Here is a 25613-nt window from a genome sequence, read left to right as displayed (position 1 = left end):
CTGCCTTCTCATCCTTGCCCCTGGACTGGGTGTGCCCATTCAGTCTTATACACCTGGCTGAATGACGAGTTATTGTTTTATAGGCCCTTCTAATTTTTGGTTGAAGGGTGAACCTCAGGAGTGAGTTAAAGGTTGTCCAGGGGTCATACTTGGGGTTTCTCCACTCTGTCAGGCCAGTAAGTCTGGTCTTCTTTTGTGTGTTTGAGTTTGAATTCTGCTCTACATTTTTCTCCAGGTCTGTCCAGGACCCTCTATTGTGATCCCTGTCAGGGCATGAGTTTTTTTTGTTTTTTAATGCTTTATACTGCTGACAGTATTATTGGATAACACTCTATATCAAGCTACACTATGATGAGGGATCAAAAAAATATTTGATAAAAGATTTGTTTTAAACAAGAGAATTCTGTCCAGGGTCTGGGCCAGTTTTCTCACCCTCATTCCATTCTCTCCTTATCTGCAAAACAAACGAAAAAGGTGTACCCGTCAAATCAATGAGAATAAGAGATCTAGGTGCTGGTATTTAACTTAATGATTTGTGGATGTCTGTGAAGTTGCATGATTTTCTTTCTAAAAATATGACAAACTTTTTATGTTTAGTGCATATGCTCACCTCATGGAAATTTACAGGACAGGAAAACTGACATTTCAGAATCAATTTATCTAAAAGAGATAAATGAAGCATGTGCATGTATCCTTATTTAATGAAAAGTTCTTAAAAATTGTAATTCCACATGATATGTTGCAGTGTTAGAAATGTGAAGACAGAGACCATAAACTGTATACCGTTACATTACAATAAATTAAAACAGATTTGTATTATGCTATCGTTTTTAATAAAATAGATAATTTCATATTACATAAGGAACAAGTCCATCCACTCATTATTGATAAAGTTTTAGAAATACTTTTATAAAAAGTTTAGTATTTGATTGAGAATGAATCCATTATAACATTATTTCTACAGATACAGCTTTCCCATCCAACCCCATCTCTTGTGAAATTTTAAAAATACAGAAAAGTACAAAAAATAAGACAAGGTATCCATATACCACAATCCAGAAATAACCACTATCTTTATATAGTTAGTCTTTCTTCATTTTCATCTTTTTTCCATTTTTAAGAGAAATGGGTGTTTATATATAAAGCTGAAGCCCCCTTTAGCGAGTCCCCATTCCACCTCCCACACTTACTGCCTTTCTTTAACCACTCTTCACAGGCAACCATTATCAAGAGTTTCGTTGGTATCCTTCCATTTTTTAAATATTTACATATATTTATCCATTATCAATATATAGCACTGAATTTTGTGAGAAAAGTTTTCAAATTTACAAAAATGTCACTCCACTATATGCATCACTCTGCAATTTAATTTTCTCCCTCAACATGAATTTTGAGGTCTTCTTCTGTTAATACACATAAATCTTGTTGCATTTTACAGATACATTATTTCACCGTAAGCATTTTCTATTTCATTCCTAAAGGGCATTTAGGTTGATTTCAATTTTGGGATACTATAAACCATGCCACAGTAAATATCCTGGTATGTATTTCCTGAGTATACATACTCGGAGTAGAATTGCTAGGTATTTTTGGATTTGTTATACAGAATGCCTCCCTACTCCCAAGGTCATGATTTTTATATATAGCTTTTCCATATTCCTGTTTTTAATCCCTTTGGAATTAACTTTTGTTTATGCTCTATTTTTCCTCCTAGAGAAACCATGTTTTAAAGTCTCATCACCTCACTTCCTGATGCCATTTCTATCATTTCCAAATTATAATTAATGCGCAGGTCTGCTTCTGGGTGTTCCTCTGTTCTGCTGCATCAATACCACAAGAGCTTTATATTACACGTAGATGGTGTCACCTCAGAACTTTCGCTCTTCCTTTCCCATACGTGTAACTTATTTTCTTTATTAGTTGGTGAGGATCTCCAGATCTATGCTGATAGCAATGATGATAACAGGCATCTGTTTCTTATTCCCAATTTTAATGGAAATGCTTCTCAAGTTTCAGTATTACCTCTGCTTTTTACTGTAGGTTTCTGTTGGACATAGTCTTTTTACACACAAATGTTGCTCTCTTCAGTATGACTTCTGGTGTCCAATAAGTTTTTAGCTTTGTTAAAGTTTCCCTCATTTGTGGTAGTTTGCTTCAGAATGATTATTTCTGATGTGCTATGAGGTGTAAATTCCTGACAAAAGCTTTCCCCATTCTCAAGGGTTTTTAATGAGTATGAATTTTCTGGTGTCTAATGTGGTGTGACTTCTGGCTGAAAGCTTTCCCACATTCACTACATTGATAAGGCTTCTTACCTGTGTGTATTCTCAAATGTAGAGCAAGTGTTGAGAACTGAGAGAAGGCTTTCCCACATTCATTACAACCATAGGGTTTCTCACCAGTATGGCTTCTCACATGCACAGTAAGAGATGAGCTTTGAGAGAAGGCTTTTCCACATACATTGCATTCATAAGGTTTATCACCTGAATGAATTCTCACATGTACAATAAGTGATGTGCGTTGAGAGAAAGCTTTTCCACATTCATTACATTCATAGGGTTTCTCTCCAGTGTGAATGTTTTGATGCTTTATGAGGTACTTCTTTTGACCAAAAGCTGTTCCACATTCATTACATTTAAAGGGTTTCTCTCCAATATGAATTTTCTCATGCTCTGTAAGGTTTGATTTGCCACTGAAGGTCTTCCCACACTCCTTACACACAAAAGGCTTCTCTCCTGTGTGAGTTCTCTGGTGTCTGATAAGGTTAGACTTCTGAATGAAAGCTTTCCCACAATCTTTACACTCAAAAGGTTTCTCTCCAGTGTGAATTTTCTGATGGGTGAGGAGGTTCTCCTTCTGGCTGAAGGATTTCCCACATTCATTACATTCAAAAAGCTTTTCTCCAGTATGAGTATTCTGATGTTTAATGACATACTGCTTTTGGCTGAAGGTTTTCCCACATTCATTACATTCAAAAGGTTTCTCTCTAGTATGAAAATGCTCATGTGCAGTAAGATTTGATTTGTGGCTGAAGACTTTCCCACATACTTTACAGGCAAAGGGGTTCCCCCCACTATAAATTCTCTCCTGACTAAGGTTTGACATCTGAATGGAAGCTTTCCCACATTCACAAGGTTTCTCTCCAATATGAATTTTTTGATGAATAAGGATTTACTTTCAGCAGAAGGTTCTTCCACATTTCTTACATTTACAGAGCTTCTCTCCTGTATAATCTTTCAAATGAAAAAGGAAGAGATTCGAGTAAAAACTTTATCATGTTCAGTACAAAAGTTTTTCTTCAGTATAAATTATCTAATACTCAATGAACTTTTCTTACACTTACTGATTTCTTCTAATTAAGAATTTCTTTCTGTTCAGTGAGATCTGTCATCTAGCTAAAGGTTCTTCAATATTTCTTAGAACCACAAGGTTTCTCTCCAGCATGGCTTGTACATTTAATGAGATGTGACACGTGAGCCCAAGTTTTCTCACATTCAGTAAATTCGTAGGGTGTTCTCCAGTATTAGTACTCAGGTATCAGATGGGGTTCAAATTTTTTTAACTGAAGGCATTTCCACACTGATTTAAAGTTAAAGGGGTTTATTACTATAAGGGGTGAACTGTGGCAGAGAAATTTCTAAACTAATTAAACTGATTCTCTGCTACACAGTACCCCTCATGATTAAGGTAGGTCTAAATTGTGTTTCAAACTTTCTAGACGAATTCAAAGAGGAGTCACCTTAAAAAAAATAAAGTATGAGATCAAAGGAAGTATTTTTCTAATTTTCGTGTATTCATGCCTTTTTCCTCAGTCTGTACTTTACTGGAGATGGATGCAACTTGCCTCCCAAGTCTTGTCACCTCTACCTGCTCATCTTCTTCTCAGACTTCTTCTAAAATAGAGGACAAAGAATCATCATTTAAAGGAGTTAATGTATAAAGTGCTTAGGAACATGGCTGGCAAGGGTAAGCACTCAAATGTTAGCTTAATGTTATTATAACTATTATTTGTGCATTTTTCCATTACTGTACTAGCAATAACATTTCAGACTATGCTTTTATAGGATTAACTGTGGTAGCCATTCTCCCCCATATGAGAGGATTTTCATAACCAATCTCTCCAATTACATTTTGAGAGGAAATTTTGTGAAGAATATGTGGCTAGAAAATTAAAATTCATGGGTCTATAAAGCTTAGATTATGCTTGAAAAATAACCTCTCCATTTCAGATAACAGCAACTGAGCATAATAATGAGGAGTTAACAAATAGGATAAAAAGATGACCACATAAAACTGAGACAGTCCACCTGAGATGCCTAGAAAGAGCAATAATCAACTGCCTCCTCCCAGAATTCCATTAAAATGACAGCAAAGGAGAAAATAATAATTAAAAAAAAAATTTAATAATAATTAAGAAAAAAAGAATGTATTAGGAGGCATTAGTATACAATAGATATTAAACAAAATTTTTGAGGATGGAACATATATGGAAGATTTTCAACACAGCAGAACTGAGGAAGTTCAAATAATGTAAAAGTACCTGCAGAAGAGAATGCCAATGACAAACAAGCTGATTTGTGTTGCGAAATAAAAGACTCAGGAAATGGAGGGGAGGGATCAAGTGCCTCAAAAGAAGGGATGAAGGATGGGGGGATGGAAAGAAAGTAGAACAGTTGGACCTCCACACCCTCCCAGTCCTTTGTGTGAAATGGTAAGTTTATTCTTTGTAGAAATTTAATCAATGAACCTCAGGGACACCAAGCAAATGATATGACAAAGGAGAGGCACTATCCTGAAATAAATGGAATTAAATTTAAATATATTATGGTGGGACCTTCAGCACCTTTCTGCAGTTGAGGCTGAAAAATGTTGACAACCAAGAGTATATGCCTGTGAGAAGGAGATGGGAGGAGGTGCCTTCTCTGGAGAAACTGAGAGGCCCAGAAAAATCTAATTAGGATAACCCTCAAGAAATAACACTTGTCACTTGTATTGGTATTTCACTGGCCAAAACAAAGGACCTTTCCATGCTGGAGTTGCTAGAGTAAGGCAATATAATCCTTCTACAAGGAGGAGACCCTGAGTTCATGAGACATTTTTCTTGTCATCCACTGAAGCCTACCAGATGACTAGAAGCACCTAGGCACACAAGAACTTACAATCGCCTTTTACTAAATCATTCTTAAATATGACCAGGCAGCTAATGTCCCCCACACATCTGAGGAACCCTACTAATATGACAGATCAAAACTAAGGGGAAAAAAAAAGAAACTCTGAGGACATAAAGACCAGGTACAGCAAATAACAACAAAACCCTAAAACCAATCGTAGACAGTTAGGAGAAGACAGTTTATCAGTGAAATGATAATAATGTTTTCATGGTACAATGAGTTCCCTTGTGTGGCTTTCTGCCTTTGGTTCTTGCAAAAAAAAAAAAAAAAAAAAATTTACGGAATTTCCTAAATCATTGACTATCTCTGAAGGTCTGTCTCCTAACTGACAAGGTAACTGTCATGAGTTGCATCAGCAGGGGGGACATTTCTGCTCCAAGTGCTATCCTGGCCAAGAGCTGCCCTGGTTGATATGGGGGAGGGATGTGCTCTATGCTTCAAGGACCTCTCCAGACCTTATACGTGTACCTCTTCCTGACATTGAACCTATGTTGTATCCTGTTACTTCTAACTGTATCCTATTACTACCCTAATAAACCACAAAACTGTAAGTATAATCCATGACCATGACAGCAAATTAGAGAAAAGGAGTGACATGGGGGGAGCCACTGGTGTCAGAAATAATGGAGAAGTTGGAAACCAGGGATATACTTGACCTCTGCCTCATAGGAACCTGGTTTATGTTGCTTCTTTTTATTCCCAAAGTTATCTGTTCCATTTTGTAAAAAGAAGCAGAAAGAAGTTCCTTTAGAAATTTAGAATATGAGAGGAAAAAACAGTAAGATAAGGTAAACTGTATTATCATTCACCAATAACAGGATTTCCTCCCTGCAGGATTATACTGCCTCCTTCCAGCAAACTCAGGCATATCAGGTACCTTGTTTTGGCCCACTTGGTACCCTGCACAATGAATGATAAAAGATCCTAGACACACGACTGTGAAATTTCAAAATAGAAAGGAGGTCACAAATGTTTTCAGAAGGAAAAAATATGTATATTAAAAAAAAAAAAGGCAACCAGAATGACATTAAATTTCTCAACAGAAACATGGGAAGCTGGAAGACAAAATCCTGAGGAAAAAATCCTAAACCTCGTCTATCAATCTAATGGAAGAGTCAAACAAAGGCATTTTTTAGGTATGTAAATGCTCAAAAATTTACCTCAAAATGCACTTTTCTCAGGATACTACTGGAAAATGTGCTTCGCCAAAATTAGTAGACAGAAAAGCCAGTCGATACAGGATCCAAGAAACCCACACTCTGTAGGGAAAAAAGAAGAAAATTTCCATGATAATGGTAATCAAAAGTCCCAAGATAAGAGCTATGAGGTTAGAGAATGGCCAGACAAGATTAAAGCAGGGTGACAAAAATTCCAGGAGTAAATACCTCCAGGGTGAAAAAATTGCAATAGATTTCCCAATGCATTTAACAAACTGGAAACTAGTAATGAGAAAGCTTTGTCATTCTGAGGAAAGTCCAAGGGAGTCTGTGCTAAACACAGAAAACCAAGCAACAGCATTGTGATAGGTATCAATTCCATGAAAAGTAAAAAACACATGCATAAAAATATAATTTTAGTGTATATATACTTCTGCTGTATACCAAAGCACAACAGTTGTCTCAAGGAAAAGCATTTGGGCAATTATTTAAGTTGTGAGCTAAATTAGTCACTTTTTTCATGGAACATCATTTTTACTCGAAAAAGAAGGAGTTACAAACCATGGTTATTGAGACTTGGGTATTATTTGGCAGACACATTCTTCAAACAGTATTGAAGTGAGCCTATCACTTTAAGGAAAATAACTTGACAGTATAAGTTGGCATTGATAAAATTTAAGTTTTCAAGCAAAAACTAAAATTTTGGAAAACCTGTATACTCCACCATGAGACAGATAGCTTGCCAATACTTAAGGCTTTTCTAATAAGATTGGTGGTGATATTAATATGATTTTTAAAATATTGTATAATGAAATATGTTAACTTTAGAATATCTGCATAACTCAGGGAAACGATATTTTCCAAATAAACAATGCATATTATAAAATCATGCATGGGTAAGAGATCTATTCAAAGTTTAAGACAGACCAATGGATTTTATGTAAGAGTATGAAAAAGTCTTTGATATGGTTTCAAATTCTACATTGCAGTTATCTTGAAGAAACTACCACTTGTCAAGTATTAGTGTAGTATCAAAGAACATCCACAATTATCTGAAAAAGCTACTAACATACTTCTCCCTTTCCTAACTATGTATCTGCGAGGCCAAATTTTTTTCAGGTACTTCAACCAAAACAATAGAAATGAGAATTCAGCTGTCTATTAAGCCAGACATTAAAGAAATCTGCAAAACAATGCCATTCCTCTAAATTTTTCTTATTTTGGAAAAGTTAATTTTATTAAAAAATGTTATTTAAGTTTTCATATTTATTGTTATTTTTTTAAATAATGTTTTTAAAAATCAATTTCAAATTCAGTAATATTGCTATAACCCACATAAACCAAAGCTCTTTGGGATCCTCAATTTTTAATATTATAAAAGTGACTGTTAATGGATACAGGTCTAGGGTTTCTTTCTGGGGTAATTAAAATACTCTGGAATTAGTGGTGATGGTTGCACAACTTTGTGAATATACTAAAAACCACTTTAAAAGATGAGGAGTTTTATGGTATATGAACTGTATCTTGATAATGATGTTGATTTTTAAAAAGAGAGAACAAAAAGTTTGAGAACTGCTGCTCAATAAAGTATTTCTCATCTATTTATTCAACAAATATACTTTTGTCTGCTTACTTTGTGCCTGGCACTGTTCTAGGCACCAGGGATAAACAGTATTGAACAAAATTGATGAAAATTTCCCACCTCCTGGTATTTACATTCTAGTACAGAGACAGAAATAACAAATAATAAATAAAGCATATAGTTCGTTAGCAAATAATAAAGTGCTATAGAAACAAAGTAGGGGAGGGGTAAAGAGTTTCAATTTTGGGTAGAATAGAAGGCAAGGTTTGTGTCAAGATCTAAAGAAGTGAGAAAGCCTTACAAACACCTGGGGGAAGAACATTCTAAACAGAAGTTAAACAAGTTCACAGGACCTGAGGAAGACCCTGCCAAGTGTGTGAAGTATGTAATGAGCTATAATTATGCATATGTTCCTCATGTCCTTCCTTGGCTTAACCTGACCCCCTCCATCTTTTAACATTTTGGAAATCTACAGGTCCTCCTGGAAGCAGCTCTAGTAATACCAGTAACATATTTTTAAAGACCTCTCCAGTCTTGTCTCTTAGATACAAACCCCTTTTCCAAAACTTTTCATCACAATCAAATTCAACTTTTTCTAAAATGTTTTATACTAAATATTTTTTAACTCAATTTGTATGTAGTTAAGCCTTAACATATTAACTGTATCCTGATATGCTAGACTGGACTAACATCTACTCTTTGCTTTACATAGTGGAGAGTAGATATTTTAAAAATACTGGGGCAGTACCACAGGAGAAAAAAAGGGTGAGGGAGGACACTTCCAGATTTAAAAAAAGACTAAAAAGGACAACAGTCAAACACAAAATTTGAACATTGATTGGACCCTGGCATTTTAAAAAGAAGTTATAAAGATATTTTGGGGACAACTGGAGAAATCTGAATACGGACTAGATATATTAGGGATTATGGTTAATCTTCTAAGATGTGATGATATTTTGACTATGTAGAAGGATGTCATTATTTTCAGAAAAAACAATTTTTTATGAGTGAAGTGTCATGACGTTAAACACACACACAATACACACGGATATACAAACATACACACATAAACAAGCACGGCAAAATATTGTTGTTAAATCTACGTGGTAGGTATGTAAGTGATCATTGTGCTACTCTTTCCATTTTTTTATGTTTGAAAAAGTTTGTAAGAAAAAAATTTGAGAAAAAGAATCAATAAAGAACAATCTCTCCATACAACAATTTATATTTAACAAGCACCTCATGAGTACTCAAAACTGCGGACAAAAAATATGAGTCTTCCTTTCAACAAGTTTATAACATAAACTCCAAACATCAAAGTATAAAAACATGTAAGACAATATTTATTGAGGACTTTTGAGTTTCCATGGAAGACATGAGGGAGCATAGAAGATCAGAAGATCAAAGGGGAAATGGAGATCAATAAAAGGAACACTTTAATGAAAACAGAATTCAAGTTTAAATGATAAGTAGGCCCTGCATAAGTAGATCATTTCATAATCAAAGACAAAGATTAAATAATTCCATATACAGAAGATATGTTCATATTCTTATTGTTCATGTGTTCTCTCTAGAGCAGAATTAGAGCAGAATTAAATATATCTTTTTAAAAGCTTGACTGACCGTATCACAAGAACCATGAGAAAAGAAAGAATCCAGACATAATATGAAACTGGTCTGAGGTGATCTCTGTGAACTTGAAAATTCTGGAATAAAATTTCTAATTTGGGTAGAATGTTAATGACTGCAGTCTGACACTATGAGAATGAAATCAGTCAGACAGCTGTCCATCCTGTAAACAGAGAAAATTAAGACCAGCAAGATAGTTAAGACTGGACATACCAAAGTAAGAATTGATACTTGTGCTTGATACACTTTACCCAAAGAATGTGGTCTTTGTCCCTGGTTAAACCCTTGCAATTTCCAGAGTGACTGGAATCTTTGTTATGCTAACAAGGTGACTTTTGGGTGGAAGCTGCCCATGACAGAAAGGTCCATCAAGCTAAAGGCTGAGTTTAACCATTTGGGCAATGATTCAATCAATCATGCTCACATAATGAGACACCAATAAAATCTCTGAACATTGAAGCATGGGTGAGATTCCTGGTTGGTGACATGCTTGGGAGGGTGACACGTCCCTTTCTGGGACATGGAAACACGACCTTGGAGATTCTCCCAGACCCCACCCTAGGCATCTCTTCTTCATGCTGGTCTTGATTTATATCCTTTAAAATAAAACTGTAGTTGTAAGTATAGCACTTTCCTGAGTTTTTTGAGTCATTCTAGCAAATTACAGAACCAAATTTGTGGCCAGTAGGTCAGAAGTGAGGGGGCCTGGAAAGCCCCAAGCTTACAGCTGGAATCTGAAGTCTTGGCCAGGTTGGTGAACTGGAGGGGCTATGCCCTTTAACTTGTGAGATTTGACTTAGCTCCGGTGGTTACGGTCAGAGGAAGAAAAACTGCGTTTGTAGTTGGTGGCAGAGAGGATACTTAAAGTTTAGAGTGTGTGTCAGAGAAGGAATACACACACACAGATACCACGTACTGCTATTTCTAACATCAACTGGAAGAGTTACTTCTAACTTCAAAATGCATGAGTTCTTCCCAGGAATTAATTTACAAAAGGAGTAAGAAAAGGCAGAATGCAGGATATTAGGAGTCACCTCCATTAGGAATATGAGAAGGTAAAGAAAGACAAGAGCAAAAGACTAGGAAACAGAAACATAAAGCAAGATCAGAGATCATCACAGCATCAATCAAACAGAAGTGCGAGAGAATTCCCAGCCGGGTAATTCAGACATAAAATAAACACACCCTTTCTTCTAAGATGTGTGTATGTGAATTTTAGACTCTGAGGTGCTGGCATATCTGAATTAGGTGACTTCCGACCTAAACTTAAAACTCCATTCTGAATTAAACTAAGACTTTCATTTCTACTTTTCTGAAGAAATCGTTCAGCCTTTTGTCAAAGTTTGCTGCTTGAAAAATAAAAGCCAGAATTTGTAACCTGGAGAAAGATTTACTCAGTGCCTGTTAAGAATGTTTACACAGCTGGCCCCAGAAAAGGTTCCTTGTTCATCAAAAAAAGGTAAGAATTCACAATAACGTTAAATACAGTTAAGCGGTTCCCTATCCTGACTCCCAAATTAATTACTACTCATCAGGATTTTTCCAGTGTATTTCTGCTAGTTCTCTGTAAACTGGTAACTAAGTAGAGACTAACTTTGTTAAAATAAGGAGGCAGCCTGCAGCTGTAAAAGCCCTGACCATCTATAATACAAAAAGTTATGAAATTTGGGCTTTAACTTATGAAAATAAACCTATCTTGACTGCTTTCAGGGAATTCACTCAGTGAATTCTCAGGCCCTATCTTGCTCCTCCTTAGCTAGATGGATAATGTTTACCTTTCAGAAGACCTCAGTTTTAGAGCTGACTTAATCTTCACTCTTTCCTTGATTTTACATTTCAAAGACTCCAATGAAGCTTGACTCAGCCTGCAATCTATCACTAAACCCATACATCAAGAATGTTTGTATTTTCACTTTAGAAATACTGTCTTAGTCAAACTGTTTCAGGAATAAGAGATTTGCGTTAGGCTAGAAATTGATGTTAAGAATATTTGCAGTTTAACTACCGCCTGTAAACATCCCTTCCTTCTCCTGCAATCACTTTGATATGAAACTGTGTGTCTGCTCTCTCAACTTCCTTCTGTATCTGAGTAGATAATGTATTTAATAAGAATCAGCACAAAACTGGTTCCCATGAGACAGAGGTTAAATATGCCCCAGATTTCCAACTTCTCCAAGCTGCTGTACCACTCCATCATATTTGACACTAACCACACCCCCTCACGTTAGCTTTCTTCCTTGCCCCGTTGTGTTCAGTAATTTGCTGCAACATCTCACAGAACTCACAAACTGTACTTACAGTTATGTGGTTAATTAGCAAGTAATAGGCTATAACTCAGGATCAGGATCAACTTTGAACTAACAGAATACAATGCAGGAGACAGGATGCAGTTTGCCAATGAAGAGTTTCCAACCAGGACAGCCACTGTGGCTGTTCTAAGACCGAGTCCTTAAGCCCAGTGGTCTCCAAAAACATGAATCATATCCTTCAAGGGCCAAAACACCAGCTCCTCATTTGCAACAATGGAATCCAGGAATGTAGGCTGGCTGAAGCATAGTTGGTAGGACCCATTGTGGTGTTGCTGCTGTTGTGTGCCATCGAGTCGATTCTGACTCACAGTGACCCTATGTGACAGAGCAGAAACACCCCATGGGGTTTCCTAGGCTGTAATCTTTACAAGGGGACATCACCAGGTCTTCTCTTCCGTGGAGCCACTGGTGGGTTTAAACTACGAATTTTTCAGTTAGCAACTGAGCTACCATTTGCTGGAACTACGAGCGTCACTGTTTGGTAGGGACTATAGGCCTGAGCAAGAAAATGCACAGGATACCATCCTGGAATACAAGAGCACGTACAGCAGATAGCAGCACTAATCAAACCCGACCCAACCCACCACCGTCAATTCTGACTCACGGCAACCCCACAGAAAGGGGTAGAACTGGCCCATAGGATTTCCAAGGCTGTAAATCTTTATGGAAGCAGACTGCCACATCCTTCTCCTGTGGAGTGGCTAGAGGATTCAAACTGCTGACCTATCAGTCAGTAGCCAAGTACTTAATCACTGCGCCACTAGGGCTCCTCACAGCAGGACAGAAAAGGCCACAACTTTTTATCTCTCCAAACTTCTGAGCTGCATATCCAACTGCCTACTTGCATGTACACTTAGGTGATCGATAGACATACGACAATTAACAAGTCCAAAACTTCTGACCTATACCAATATGCCCATAGCCTGCCAATCTCAGTACATTCCCTTCCAGTTATTCAAACCAAAACCTTGATCTGAATGACTCCTTTTTCTTCTCAAAATCCATTCAGTCAGCCAATCCTGTTAACCACTCCTTTAAGATATCTTAAAAATCTGACTATTTCTCACTAGCTCAACCACAGCCGCTTTTTCACCTGGACACTTCAACAGTCTCCAGCTGATCTCCTTGCCTCGGCCCCCTATGCCTTATTCCCTAGAGAGCAGCCAGAATATTCCTTCAAAACGTAATTCTGATCTTATCACTCTGCTGGTCAAAACCTCTAATGATCTCCCAATTCATTCAAAATAAAGCCAAAGCTTTTACAATGTTCTAGAGCATCCTAGATGATCTGGCCTGTTACCTAACCAAAACTGCTCTTATTCCCTTTTGCTCACTCTGCTCTAGACCACTACTCTGATCACTATTCCTTGAACGTGACAGCAGGCTCCAGTTTTAGGGCTGTTGTATTTTTTTGTTCTTTCTGGCTGAATGCCTCACTCTCTCACATCCTTCAAATCTTTATTCAAATGTACATTCTTAGCGAGACCTTTCTGACCAACTTATTTAAAATTATAATCCCAATTGACTCTCTCTATGTCTATTTTCCTTGCTTTATTTTTTTTCCATAGCACATACAGAATATAAGATAGAAGATATTTTTTACTTATTTATAGTCTGTCTTCCCCAACTAGAATACAGACTCCAGGAGGGAGCCATTTTTTTAACTGTTTTGATGGTTGGCATTCCCCCAATACTGAAGGTGCCGAATAATATCATTCAATAAACAGTTGTTTAATATATATGAATATCCCATGTTGATGGAAACATAAACTGGTTTACTGCTATTGAGAGCAATGAACCTATTTCTATCAAGTTTATGAACAAACATAACTTTGACCCATCACTTCCAATTAAGAGTAAATTACCACGTACTTATATCTGCACATCTCTGCAAAGCAATATAAACAAGGATATATACTTGTATCTTCAATAACAAGCCTAGAAGTAACATCAATGTTCATTTATAAGAGACTTATTAAATAATGCATCAGTAGAGAATGCTCTCCAAGGAAAAAAAACTATGTATATGATAGAATGTATAATATATCACCATCTACATCAAAAGAAAAATGGAAGGCATATATGTGCATATTTACAGCACAGGTATATAATACATCCTGATTTATTCAAACACTATCTCAAGAGGGACACATGTGAAACTCTTATGGTGACCACATCTTTAAAAAGTAACTATAGACCTAAGGGTCGGAGAGGAGAAGACACTTTTCAGTATACACCGTGGTGTTCAGAAAGTTTTACAAGTTGATATATTAAAAAACAAACAAACATACTCATAAATACACACACACACACACACACACACACACAAACAGCAGCAGAGGCAGCACTGGTTTTTAAGCCAGGAACTTCTGGCAGAAGTACACGGGGTGCCAGAGAGAAAAAGGCACCTGTTGGGGGGACGTGCGTAAGGAGACAACAGAAGTATGACTGCAGGTGTAAAATATAACTCTGAGGCATCTGACCAGTGAAAGAGAGAAAACGGTAAGTAATGAAAAGGAACAGAACTGTCAAAAAATATGTGAAGGCTTTAGATATACAGAGACAATACATTAGGAATGGAGTCTATACCCACAGGGGGATATGAGACTGAGGGTATTCAGGAAAGAGAGTCAATCACAACAGAGGCAGCACAAATGAAGTATGAAGTGTTGACCCTCAGAGCAGAAATAAGTGGCACCAGACCCTCTAGATTCGGATGAAAAAAAAGTAGAGTACTGAAACGGAAAAATTCATGCCAACTGATACTCCAAGACTACGGCCTATAAGAAAATGCCCTTAAAAAACATTTCAGAGGAGCCAATGCTGACTGAATTCTGACCTCACTGGTTGTCACTCACTCACCTGGACAGACTCTGTCCGCTTCTTTCTCCACCATCCAGGCTCGTCTTCTTGCTTCAACAGAGTGTCACTTTATTACCTGCTGTTGGGGAAATGACACAGCACTAGAACGTTAATGCTGGTGATAAAGCACCATCCTAGCACCCAGGCTGAGCCCTGGGACCTCCAGGCCTTCTGAAGGAGGAAGGTGCAGTTTCCAGAAATGCAAAAGGGAGCAGGCCCGTGAAAAAGAACAAAGTAATAATCCTTTGCCTTAGAGGCTGGAGCACACACCACCTTGGAGGCAAAGGGACTAGGACTACTTGAGCTCTGCATTTGAAGAGTACACTCTAAACTATTTACAGTCTCCACATATTTCAGAAATGGGGCAAAAGAAGGAAATTTACGTTCAGAATTTCAATAACGTAGGGAAGCTATTCGTACCCTACGTGGCTGGTTGCTATTCTCTATAGCACCACACTCCCGCACAGGTTCCTAAATGGATTTCAGCTGTTGAATTTAATACTCAGACCTTTGACTACAGCAACATACACCTATCAGAACTAAGCTGCCTGGGTATAGTATGTAAGAAGTTGCTCTGACAGTATTCAGGATTTAGAAACAAAAGTTTTTCCTAATGTCCTAGTACTTACCTTGTTTACATCACACTCAGATTAAACTATAAGAAATATCTTGTAAATATATGTGTACCCATTCATTCAAAAAACTTTTAAAAATCTCTAAATGACACTATTGAGACAACTGAAAAAATCTGAATATGGACTTTAGATAATTATCGATGATAAATTTTCTGGCCTTGGTGGTACAGTGGTTAAGAGCTCAGCTGCTAACCAAAAGGTTGGCAGTTCGATTCCACCAGCCACTCCTTGGAAACCCTATGGGGCAATTCTACTCTGTCCTTTAGGGTTGCTATGCATTGGAATCAACTGATCAACAATGGGTTTGATTTTTGGTTTTTATTGTGATTATGAAAAGAGAACGTTTGTGTTCTTAGGAAATGCATGCTGAAATATTTATGGACAAGGGGGCGTGTCTGCAACTTCCAAGTCGTTCAGGGAAAAAAAAAATCACACAGAAACACACCCACATAATGCGGAGAAAGAGAAAGGAAAAATAAGGCAAAAGAGCAAAATATAAATGTTTGATGAATTGGGGAAAAGGTATATGGAACACCTCTGTACTATCCCAACTTATCGCTAAATCTGAAATCACATAAAGGTTACTACTCATGCAAACCGCACACATATTATCTGCTTGGTGTGTTGGAAGAGCTCTGTCACCAGTCGGAACTTGGGCATGGCAGAGCTAGGTTTAGAGGCTGATTTAAACAGCAATGTACACAAGAGAGGAAACACGAGAGGGTGAGGTGGCTGGAGGCAGCCTGCAAGGAGGAGGAAGATCAGTTTGAGATCTTGGATATTCAGAGTGTCAGGTTTCTGAGGAAGACACAGGTTTAAACATCCAGCAGGCAGCTGGGTATACAGATCAAGAGCTCAGGATAGGCCTAGAATGGAAATGGTAATCTGTCAGTCATCAGAGTATCACAGAATATACATCATAAAGACATGGAACAGAACCGTGACTGCCCACAGAGAGCACACATAACATGAGAAGATGGCCAAGGGCAGAATCCCTGAAGCCAACAGTCAGAGAGGCAAGGAAAGGTTTCAGCAGGAGCCAGTGGCTGCTTAGTTTTCAACCTGTCAAGCCCTTCTCCTGAAAACCACACAAAGAAACAGGAATGATGGGCGGGACCCCAGCCAATTCATATCTTTTGTGAGACTAGTAGAGAAAAAACATATTAACCCCAAAATATGTGTAAGTGTAGCCCAAAACACCCAAAAGAGCATAGCTAGTACAGGAACCATAGCAGTGTGGTGAGGGCAGCAACCAAGACCAAATGATCGTGACAAGTCTTTGCGGAAACAGAACTCAGAAATAACTAGCAATAAAAAAAAACTGAGGGACCCATTCTGAGTGACAACTGTCATAACTGCATCAAATAATAAACAACAAAACTATGACATAAAAATCCCTATACTTTACCAAATAGGAGGCATGTACAGAAGTTGCAAAGGGGCCTCAGAAAAAACTGGGACTGTTGAGGGAGATTCCAAGAACTTGGGAGAGTTCAAAAATCTCCAGCTAATATTTCAGTTAAGATTAGAAAGCCTTTGCCCTGAGAAGGAACTACCAAAAACAGGACCTAGGTTAAGCAGAAAAGCTCTGTAGGCGGAAGCAGACAGAGTAGGCTAGAAAAGCACTTGGGAGAAGGTGCCAGATTTAGCAACTTCTAAAAGTGAGTGTATCATCCTATAACTGTGAAGAATTATAGGAAACACAGGGCTGAAGGTAGAAAGCTGCCTCAACCAGGTTAGGGTCAAACGCCGTGAGAAGGAAGGGTTTACAGAGAGCCACGTTTAAGTCCTTTGCTAGGAAGAAGTACTTGAGCTTTAAAGTACAGAATGCTACTAACTCTCCCTTTTCCCAGTACTTGTCTGAGAAAATCTATCTCATACAAACATAAGTAACACAAAAATAATTTTTCTGCATTCATACAAGGATAAGAAAAACTGTGAAAATGAGCAACATAATTGTCCAACAGTTAAATAAACTCAGATGCAAACTAAAACACAACATAACAAAATGAACTGAGAATACAAAACACAATAACTTAAAAGTCATCAAAGCTATAAAAAGGACAGTACAAAAGGGAAACAGAGAACTGAACAAAGAAACAGTCACTCAAAAGGATGGAATGGCCAAACAACAGAAGAATATAAAATAGGAACAGGCAGAAGACAGGAAACAAATCTAAGAAAAAGCAAAATCATTTCAGAAACAAAGACTAAATTATAGGAAGCACAAGGGAACACAAAAACTACAGTTAATACAGTAAGGGACACAGAGAACAGAAAAAAGAAAACCAAAACCAAAAAATAAACAAATAAGAGAAAAAGAAAAGAGAAAGCAATACAAAGTGATATACACAGAGGACACAGTTAAAGGAAAGTCAACATATGTACAATTGGAGGTTCTGAATAGGAACATAAATAATGATGCAGAGTATTTAAAACTAGTTCAAGAACACGTTCTGAAAACAAAAGATAATTTGAACCTGCATATTGAAAAGGCACATGTCCCTGGGTAAACCAACCCAGAATATTCAACTTACTCTATAAAACTTTCACCCTTTAAATATAAAGAAAGAATTATTTGGAAATTCAGGCAAAAAGCCCAAGTCTCCTATAAGGAAAAGAGAATCAAAGCACAATCAGAATTCTTCGGAGCGATATTCAACACTGAAAGACAGTGGAGCAACATCTACAAGATAATAATTATAAAAGATGTTATTTGGCGATTTCATATCAGTCAAGGAATCCACAGGAGGAGAAGTTTCAGAAAATTATCTGAAGACACTGGCATAAGAACCAGTGGTGAGCACTAAAAATACTTAACTGTAGAACTAAAATTTCAGGGGAAAAAAAAAAAAAAACCAAACCCATCGCCAACAAGAAAGTTCCAACTCATAGCACGATCCCATGTGTTACAGAATAGAATTGAGCTCCCTAAGGTTTTCTTGCCTGTCAATCTTTACAGAAGCAGATGGCCAGGCCTTTCTTCCATGGTGCCACTGGGTGGGTTTGAACTGCCAACCTTTCTTTCAGTTAGTAGCTGAGGGCATACTGTTTGTGCCACCCAGGGACCTACAGAAATAAGATGAAAAAGGTGGGAATCAGAGTGACAGAATATAGGTAAATATTATAGGCTCTGACAATATACAAACGGCACAACTAACAAGTGGGAGAATAGGAGAGAAAGTAGAAAGTATAATTAGCATCCAGACTGCTCCATAGGATTTGCTGAGAAAAAAAGGATATTATTTAAAGCTGAGAAAGGAAGAAGCTGAAGCATATTTGAGTCCAAAGGAAGCACTAAAATTAGATGGTGGTGGTGCTCTTAGGTACAGTCGAGGCAATTCCGACTCACAGAGGCCCTATGTACAACTGAAGAAAACACTGCCCAGTCCTGCAGCACCCTCACAATCGTTGCCATGTTCAGCCCATAGTTGCAGCAACTGTGTCAATCCACCCCATTGAGAGTCTTCTTCTTTTTCACTGACCTTCTACTTAGATGGTGGGAGAGAAGAAAGGGAAGAAGAATGCAGAAACTAAATTGTTGCTGGTGGTAGGGAACGAACAGCCACTGTTTATAGAGAGAGGAGGACTAAGTGATACAGTTTTACTATACTGGTAACTATAGAACAAAAATACAAACTTTCCTAAATAAGAGAACTATCATCAAAGTGAAGAAAAAACAAATTACATAGTGAAAGACTATAAATTAAAAGAACTACAGATGTCATCAATAAATGTTTAATATGATGACAAATCTAAACCCAAACATATTTGGCCATATCAATGAGTGAAAATAGGCTATTACTATAACAAATAAAAAATTGGCTATTAAAAAATAATTTTCAGACTAGTACACAAAAACATTATCAAGAGATGAAAACATTAATAAATAAAAATGGGCTAATGAATGTAAATAATTTCTAATTAGCATACAAAGCAAATCTCAACAGGATGCTGCCCATAAAAGAACACACATAAGACAAAGTGATTTGGAAAGGTAAAATACAAAAACGTTGGGCAAAGAAACACCTGTCAAATGCAAACCTTTATAATGACCATAATCATTGCACTAGGTAAAACTAAACTCAGAGTATTAAACAAGACAAAGAAGGGCACTTAGTGCTAAATAATTCAGAAAGATCTAACAGCTCTGAATATTTATGAATCTAACGCCATAGGAACCACTTCCATAAAACAGAAACCAAAACAAATGCTAGAAATACACACATGCACTAGTAAGACTTAACTGCACCTCTCAATTTAACCCATGGTGACTAACGGCACACATCAGCGCCGGGTACGTTTTCTACTTCCGGAGGTGTATTGGCTGGCGTTAGCACCACTTTAAGACATGGTGACGTAGGGGCAGTGCTTGCGTCGCTACGTACAAAGCACGAAAGCTGGTGGCGCCATGTTGCAGCATTGAAAGGCGAGGCGTTCTTAGAAGGGATGCACCCCAGAGGGGGTGACTTTGTGAAATCTACGTGTTTCCTGGCTGCTGTACAGCAAGATAAGGCTTGTAAGTACATTCACTATTTCCTGTGTCGTAGGGAAGGTACGGTGTCCAGGATTCAGGATATTCAAGTGAGTGTTCAGGGTGCAAACAATGTAAAATGTGCATTCGTGAGGTATTTCGTGCCCGATGGCACAGGTAAGTGCCATTTTCATTTTTCTCTTAAATTCTGGAAAAAGACAAAGATGCCTACTGTCTCAGTTATATAATTATCAGTAATAGGAGAACTCAGTAACTTAGCAAGGAATGAAATATATAGAAATCAATCACCTTCATATAGATCAAAAACCACCACCAATCTGAAGATATAATGGGAACAATGGCTCCATTCGTTAAAGCAACATAAAAGATAAATACCTAGGAATAAATTTAAGTGCTTAAAGCCAATAAAAAGAAAAATTTTAAACACTCCAGAAGGACCTAAAAGGAAACTATAACAAAGAAAATGCATATCATGTATTTACATAGAAATATTTAACATCATAAAGATTTTCTTCCTAACTTTATAAATTTAATGCAATCCCAATAAATACCAAATATTTTTTTCCGAATCAGACAAGACGGTTCTAAAGTTTATATAGAAGAATAAATAAGAATAGCTCCAAAAACTAAAAAAGATGGGCAATAAGGGACTAGCTGTACCAGTTATTTAAAATGATAAAATAGACTGAAAGATGAATGAGAATTTAAAGTCTAAAATCAGACTCAAAGGATCTATAGAAATTTAACATAGAATAAAAGTGACATCTCGAGATAGTAAAAATAAAACTTTAATAAACAGTATTGGAAGAACTGGGCAGACAATTGGAAAAAGAAAAACGTAGATAAATACCTGATAGCATACACCAGGATAAACTCTAAATGGGTTAAAGATATGTGATAATGACACTCTACAAAAACTATAACCTTGTAAGAAGAAAACACTGTTAAAACTTGGAGTGGGAAGGCTTTCTGACCATGAAGCCAAAAATAAAAAGACTGATAAATCTGACTACATAAAAATAAAAACCTCCTGATTCTGCATGGTTTTAAAAAAGAAACAACCACTGTAGACAATGTCAAAACATAATTAAAACTTGAAAAAAATTTGCACCTCATTTCACAGAGGGCTGCCCTTTCCAATGTATAAATAAATCCTAAAAGGAGAAAAGAACGCCACAGAAAAACGTGGGAAGGATATGATCAGGTTCCAGATAAATACATGCAGCCTCTAAACATATGAAGGGATATGCAACATCACTCATAAAAAGGAATGTAAATTAAATCTACATTGAGATACCAATTCCCACTTATCCCTTTAACAAAAAAATCAAATATCCAACCCTACACTCTGACAGTGAGGTTCCGGGAGAAAAGGCACTCTTGCATATTGCCGGGAGGAGTGCAAATACTTACCCTTTGGGCAATGCCACTTGCAGGAATCTACTTTAGAGATACTCCTGCATACGAACAAAACAACACATAAAAAACTACTCTTTACTGCAATGTTGGCAAATAACGGGAAACAATCCAGATGTCCAACAGCAGACCGAGTGAATCAACTACAGTACATCCACACAATGGCATATTATTTACACTATTAAAATTCAGATAATGACTAGGAAGGGTGACCTTCAGGGTACACCATGAACCTTGAAAACATAATGCTAAGTAGAATAATCCAGACACAAAAGAACAAATATTGTGTGATCCCATACATATGAAATATCTGGAATAAATAAATGCATAGAGACAGAAAGCCATTTAGAGGCTATGGGCTGGGGGGCCTATTGCTTAATGGGTACAGAGTTTCTATTTTGGGTGATGAAAAAGTTTTGAAATAAATAGTGGTGATGAGTGTAATGGTTAAAACGGCAAATTTTATGTTACCTATATTTTACCACAATTTATTTTTTAAAAAAGTTAAATGAAGAAAGTGAGGTACAGAGAAGTGTATATAGTACATTATTTTTTTACTTAAAGAGGGAGAGGCTATGGGCTGGGGGGCCTATTGCTTAATGGGTACAGAGTTTCTATTTTGGGTGATGAAAAAGTTTTGAAATAAATAGTGGTGATGAGTGTAATGGTTAAAACGGCAAATTTTATGTTACCTATATTTTACCACAATTTATTTTTAAAAAAAGTTAAATGAAGAAAGTGAGGTACAGAGAAGTGTATATAGTACATTATTTTTTTACTTAAAGAGGGTGAGGGATAGGAAAGATAAATATACATTACTGGCCAAAACAAAAAACCTATTTGAAAGATAAACAAGAAACTAAGCTCATATGGGGCAAAGAAGAATGGGATTGGGGGGGGAGGGAGGGCAGAATGAGATGAGATGGTTTCTGAATTTACAAATGCATTACCATCCAGTGCTGTTGAGTTGATTCCGACTCATAGCGACCCTTCAGGACAGAGTAAAACTGCCCCATAGTTTCCAAGGAGCACCCAGTGGATTTGAACTGCTCACCTTTTGGCTAGCAGCCAAGCTCTTAACCACTACACCACCAGGGTTTCCATAAATGCATTACTTATTCTTAAAAAGCAATCCCTTAACTTGAAAACAAATGAAACCAACTGTACATTAACCTCATAATTCCTCAAAAGATTTATTTCAAATGACTTCAGAACAGAACTTGGACTGCACTCTTTAGTGGGATGAATTCTAAGGACAAGAACAGCTATAAAGTAATTTTTAAGATGATTCAGTATCTTTATGGTTTTACTATGTTGTTATTGTCGAGTTCCGACTCGAGGCAGCCACACGTGTGTGCAGAATAGAATGGCTCCACAGGGTTTTCAAAGCTGTGACCTTTCAGAAACTGGTCGCCAGGGCTGTCTCCCAAGGGGCCTGTGGGTGGGTTCAAACCAACAACCTTCTGCTAGTAGTTTTGTGCTTAACTGTTTGCACCACCCAAGGAGACCTCCACTAAGATCTAAGGTGTTATGTAAAAGTACTGTACCATTTAAATTGGAAATGTTAATATGAATTCGATTTTTTTTAAATCCTAGCTCTGCCAGTGAAATGGCCTCAGAACATTACGCCTGGGGCAGTGAGACCGCCTGACGCCCATATCTTGGCCAATTCCAGGTCTGGGAGAGAAGGTGCAAGGTAAGAGTGTAAAGAACCTTTCAGAGATAACTGATGTCAAGTCGAAAGGAGGCAGCATCAGGCTTGAAGGAATGTCCACTGGCTAACACTGTGATAATATGACCATAAGAAAGAAAACTTAAAAAAGGCCAGGGAAAACTTGACACAATTCGAGATATGAAATAAATATAGAAGGAATAAAAAACTAGAAAATTGTCACTTTGCAAGTCCTGAAGAAATTACTAATTTGGCCAAGGATTATCTTATTGATGTTAAAAACCAAAACCAAACGAAACCCATTGCCATCGAGTCGATACTGACTCACAGCGATCCTATAGGACAGAGCAGAACTGCCTGCCCCACAGGGTTTCCAGGGCTGTAGTTTTTACGGAAGCAGACCACCACATCTTTCTCCTGTGGAGTGGCTGGTGGGTTCAAACTGATAACCTTTCTGTTAGCAACTGAGCACTTAACCACCGTGCCACTTACTAATGTTAAAACCGTCTCTCGATGAACAAAAGGCAAACAACTTAATCAAAAAAATGGAGAAAGGTCTTGAACAGACATTTTTCATCAACTCCTTGATCTGCAAAACCAACCTATGAGTCAGATGCAATTATTATCTCTATACGTATTAATATAAGAAACTGACATACAAGGTTTAAGTATCTGCCTCAGGTTACCAGGTACAAAGTGGCAGAGCTAACACAAGCAGTCTTAAAAAAAAAAAACACACACACACACATAAGAAATTATTCACCTTTGCCAAGTATCCCAGCACCCTGTGCCCAACAGATAGCCACTTTTATTAGTTTCTTGTGAATCTTTTGAGTTTATAATGGAAATACAAATAAATATTCCTATTTCTCTCCCTTACTCCAAATGAAATATTCTCTACAAACCATTCTAGATAGATTATTTTTCTACTTAACAATTCTTTGTTGAGGTCATTTTGGTGCCAGTAAACAATTCCCTCCTCATTCTTTTGTACAGCTGAGAATTGTTCTGTTGTATAGATATACCATATTTTATCAAGCCAATTTCCTACTGATGGGCCTGAATTGTTTCTAGTCTTTTCCTATGCCAGATGCTGCTGCAGTGAGCATGCCCATGTCACTTCATGCATGCAGGTACATCTGTAGGATAAATGGGAGAGCTGGGTCAAAAATAGTTATTATAGATATTGGCAAATTGCCCTTTATAGGCTTTGTGCACACCAATACCATTACTGCTTTAATCTTTGAGCTTTATATTTTAAAAAATATTCTGGCGAGGCTTCCCCCTTCCTACAGCCCAACTGGTTTCTTCAGAATTTTACTGGCTATTCTAAGTTGTCTGTCTTACCATGTGAACTACAAAATCAATATGCCTAATTCCAGAAGAAAAAAACCTGTAGACATTTTTACTAAGGTCACTTAAGTTAATAAACTTAAGTCTGAACACAGTTCCTTGATGGCTTCCTATTGAAAAAATGACGCATTTGTTAATTTATCTCTAGGTCATGCCCCTTAGTAATAATTTATTTTAAAGTCTTTTTTGATAGTTTTGTACATTTAAGTTTATTCCTCAACGTTTTATCTTTTTGTTGTTGCTACTTTAAGTAGCAGTTTTCTTCTATTAAGGCTTCTAACTGGTCGTTCGTATATTTGAAGGCTATTAGTTGCTATATATTAATTTGGTCTTTACTTAACTCTATTATTTAAAATTATGTAAAGGATGACTGTGGGTGAATTCCTTAGAAAAAGCATCTTTGCAGAAAGAAATAATTTTCTCCATTACTTCACAAAATCCATGTGGCCTGGGAACACCTCCAGTCAATTAGGAGTTAGGATTTCTAAATCTGTCTAGACTCATGGATAAACATTGTAACAATTAAGATTTTTTCAGAAAATGAGGTAACTGTGCCTGACCTAGAACCGCAACATCTTAACTCCCAAATCCTGGGCTTTCTGCACTTTGACACTGCTCCTCGAAGTGTAAAGCTAATATTTAAGCTAGGAGCCTTATTAAAATATCCCAAAGATTAGGGGATTTAAGACAGTCTGAAGCAGGCATCCTATAACAAAAAGTTCCTTTGAAAATATTTTTTTAAAAAGTACATCACGGTTATTTGCTTTCTACCCCCATTAATAAGAAATGCGTTTTTATATAAAAATCGGTTTTTAAGTTATTTACCACTTAGCTTTTTTTCCCCCCTCCAAATCTTCAAGTAAAATAGATGCTCCGGGAAGATGGACCGTTATAAATATCAGCACTTTCGACAAGGGAAGTGAGGCTAAGAGGTCATTACCTCAGTGCTTGTCTCCCACATCTGCCTCTTACGCGCGGCCACACACAATCCTGCACCCACAATCTCTCAATTCACTTAACAACCCCAAACATCCGGTCAAACTTGGGGGCCAACTCAGGGTCACGCACGCTGGAGCCTCCTCAGAGGCCTCCTCCCTCGCCCCACACACAGGCCCGAGACTCTTAAACCCACCCTCACTCCCGCACCGCGCCCCTCCAGCTCGGGAATCCTCCCCTTCAGCCTCCCCGGCCCGGCCGGACCAAGACGCCCAGGTCCCACCTCCTACTTTCGCGCCACGTGGACCCAGGGGCCGGACTGACCCGCGGACAAAGACCAAAATGTCCACTCGCCGCGCTGCGCTTGCGCACTCGGAAAGGGAGCGAGCACTCCCA

At 37.6% G+C, this 25613-nt stretch overlaps 1 protein-coding gene across 5 annotated transcripts; it reads right to left on the bottom strand.

Moving 5' to 3' along the window:
* Positions 1-807: 807 nt before the first annotated feature.
* On the bottom strand, positions 808-25608 carry ZNF146 (zinc finger protein 146). Of its 5 annotated transcripts, XM_049902265.1 has the most exons (5): positions 25501-25608; positions 14711-14789; positions 6332-6430; positions 3740-3893; positions 808-3233 (listed from the first exon to the last, which is right to left on the bottom strand). In XM_049902265.1, the coding sequence occupies exon 5, from the start codon at positions 3103-3105 to the stop codon at positions 2227-2229; it is 879 nt and encodes a 292-aa protein (XP_049758222.1). In that variant the 5' UTR covers positions 3106-3233; positions 3740-3893; positions 6332-6430; positions 14711-14789; positions 25501-25608; the 3' UTR covers positions 808-2226. The 5 variants fall into 5 exon arrangements, with proteins under 5 accessions (XP_049758222.1, XP_049758223.1, XP_049758224.1 ...); XM_049902266.1 differs by having other exon boundaries at positions 808-3893; positions 14711-14786; positions 25501-25599; XM_049902267.1 differs by having other exon boundaries at positions 808-3893; positions 25508-25580.
* Positions 25609-25613: the final 5 nt, after the last annotated feature.

The sequence above is a fragment of the Elephas maximus genome, chromosome 11 (assembly GCF_024166365.1).
Source record: "Elephas maximus indicus isolate mEleMax1 chromosome 11, mEleMax1 primary haplotype, whole genome shotgun sequence".
Taxonomy (NCBI): domain Eukaryota; kingdom Metazoa; phylum Chordata; class Mammalia; order Proboscidea; family Elephantidae; genus Elephas; species Elephas maximus.
This window is presented reverse-complemented; position numbering and strand designations above follow the sequence as displayed.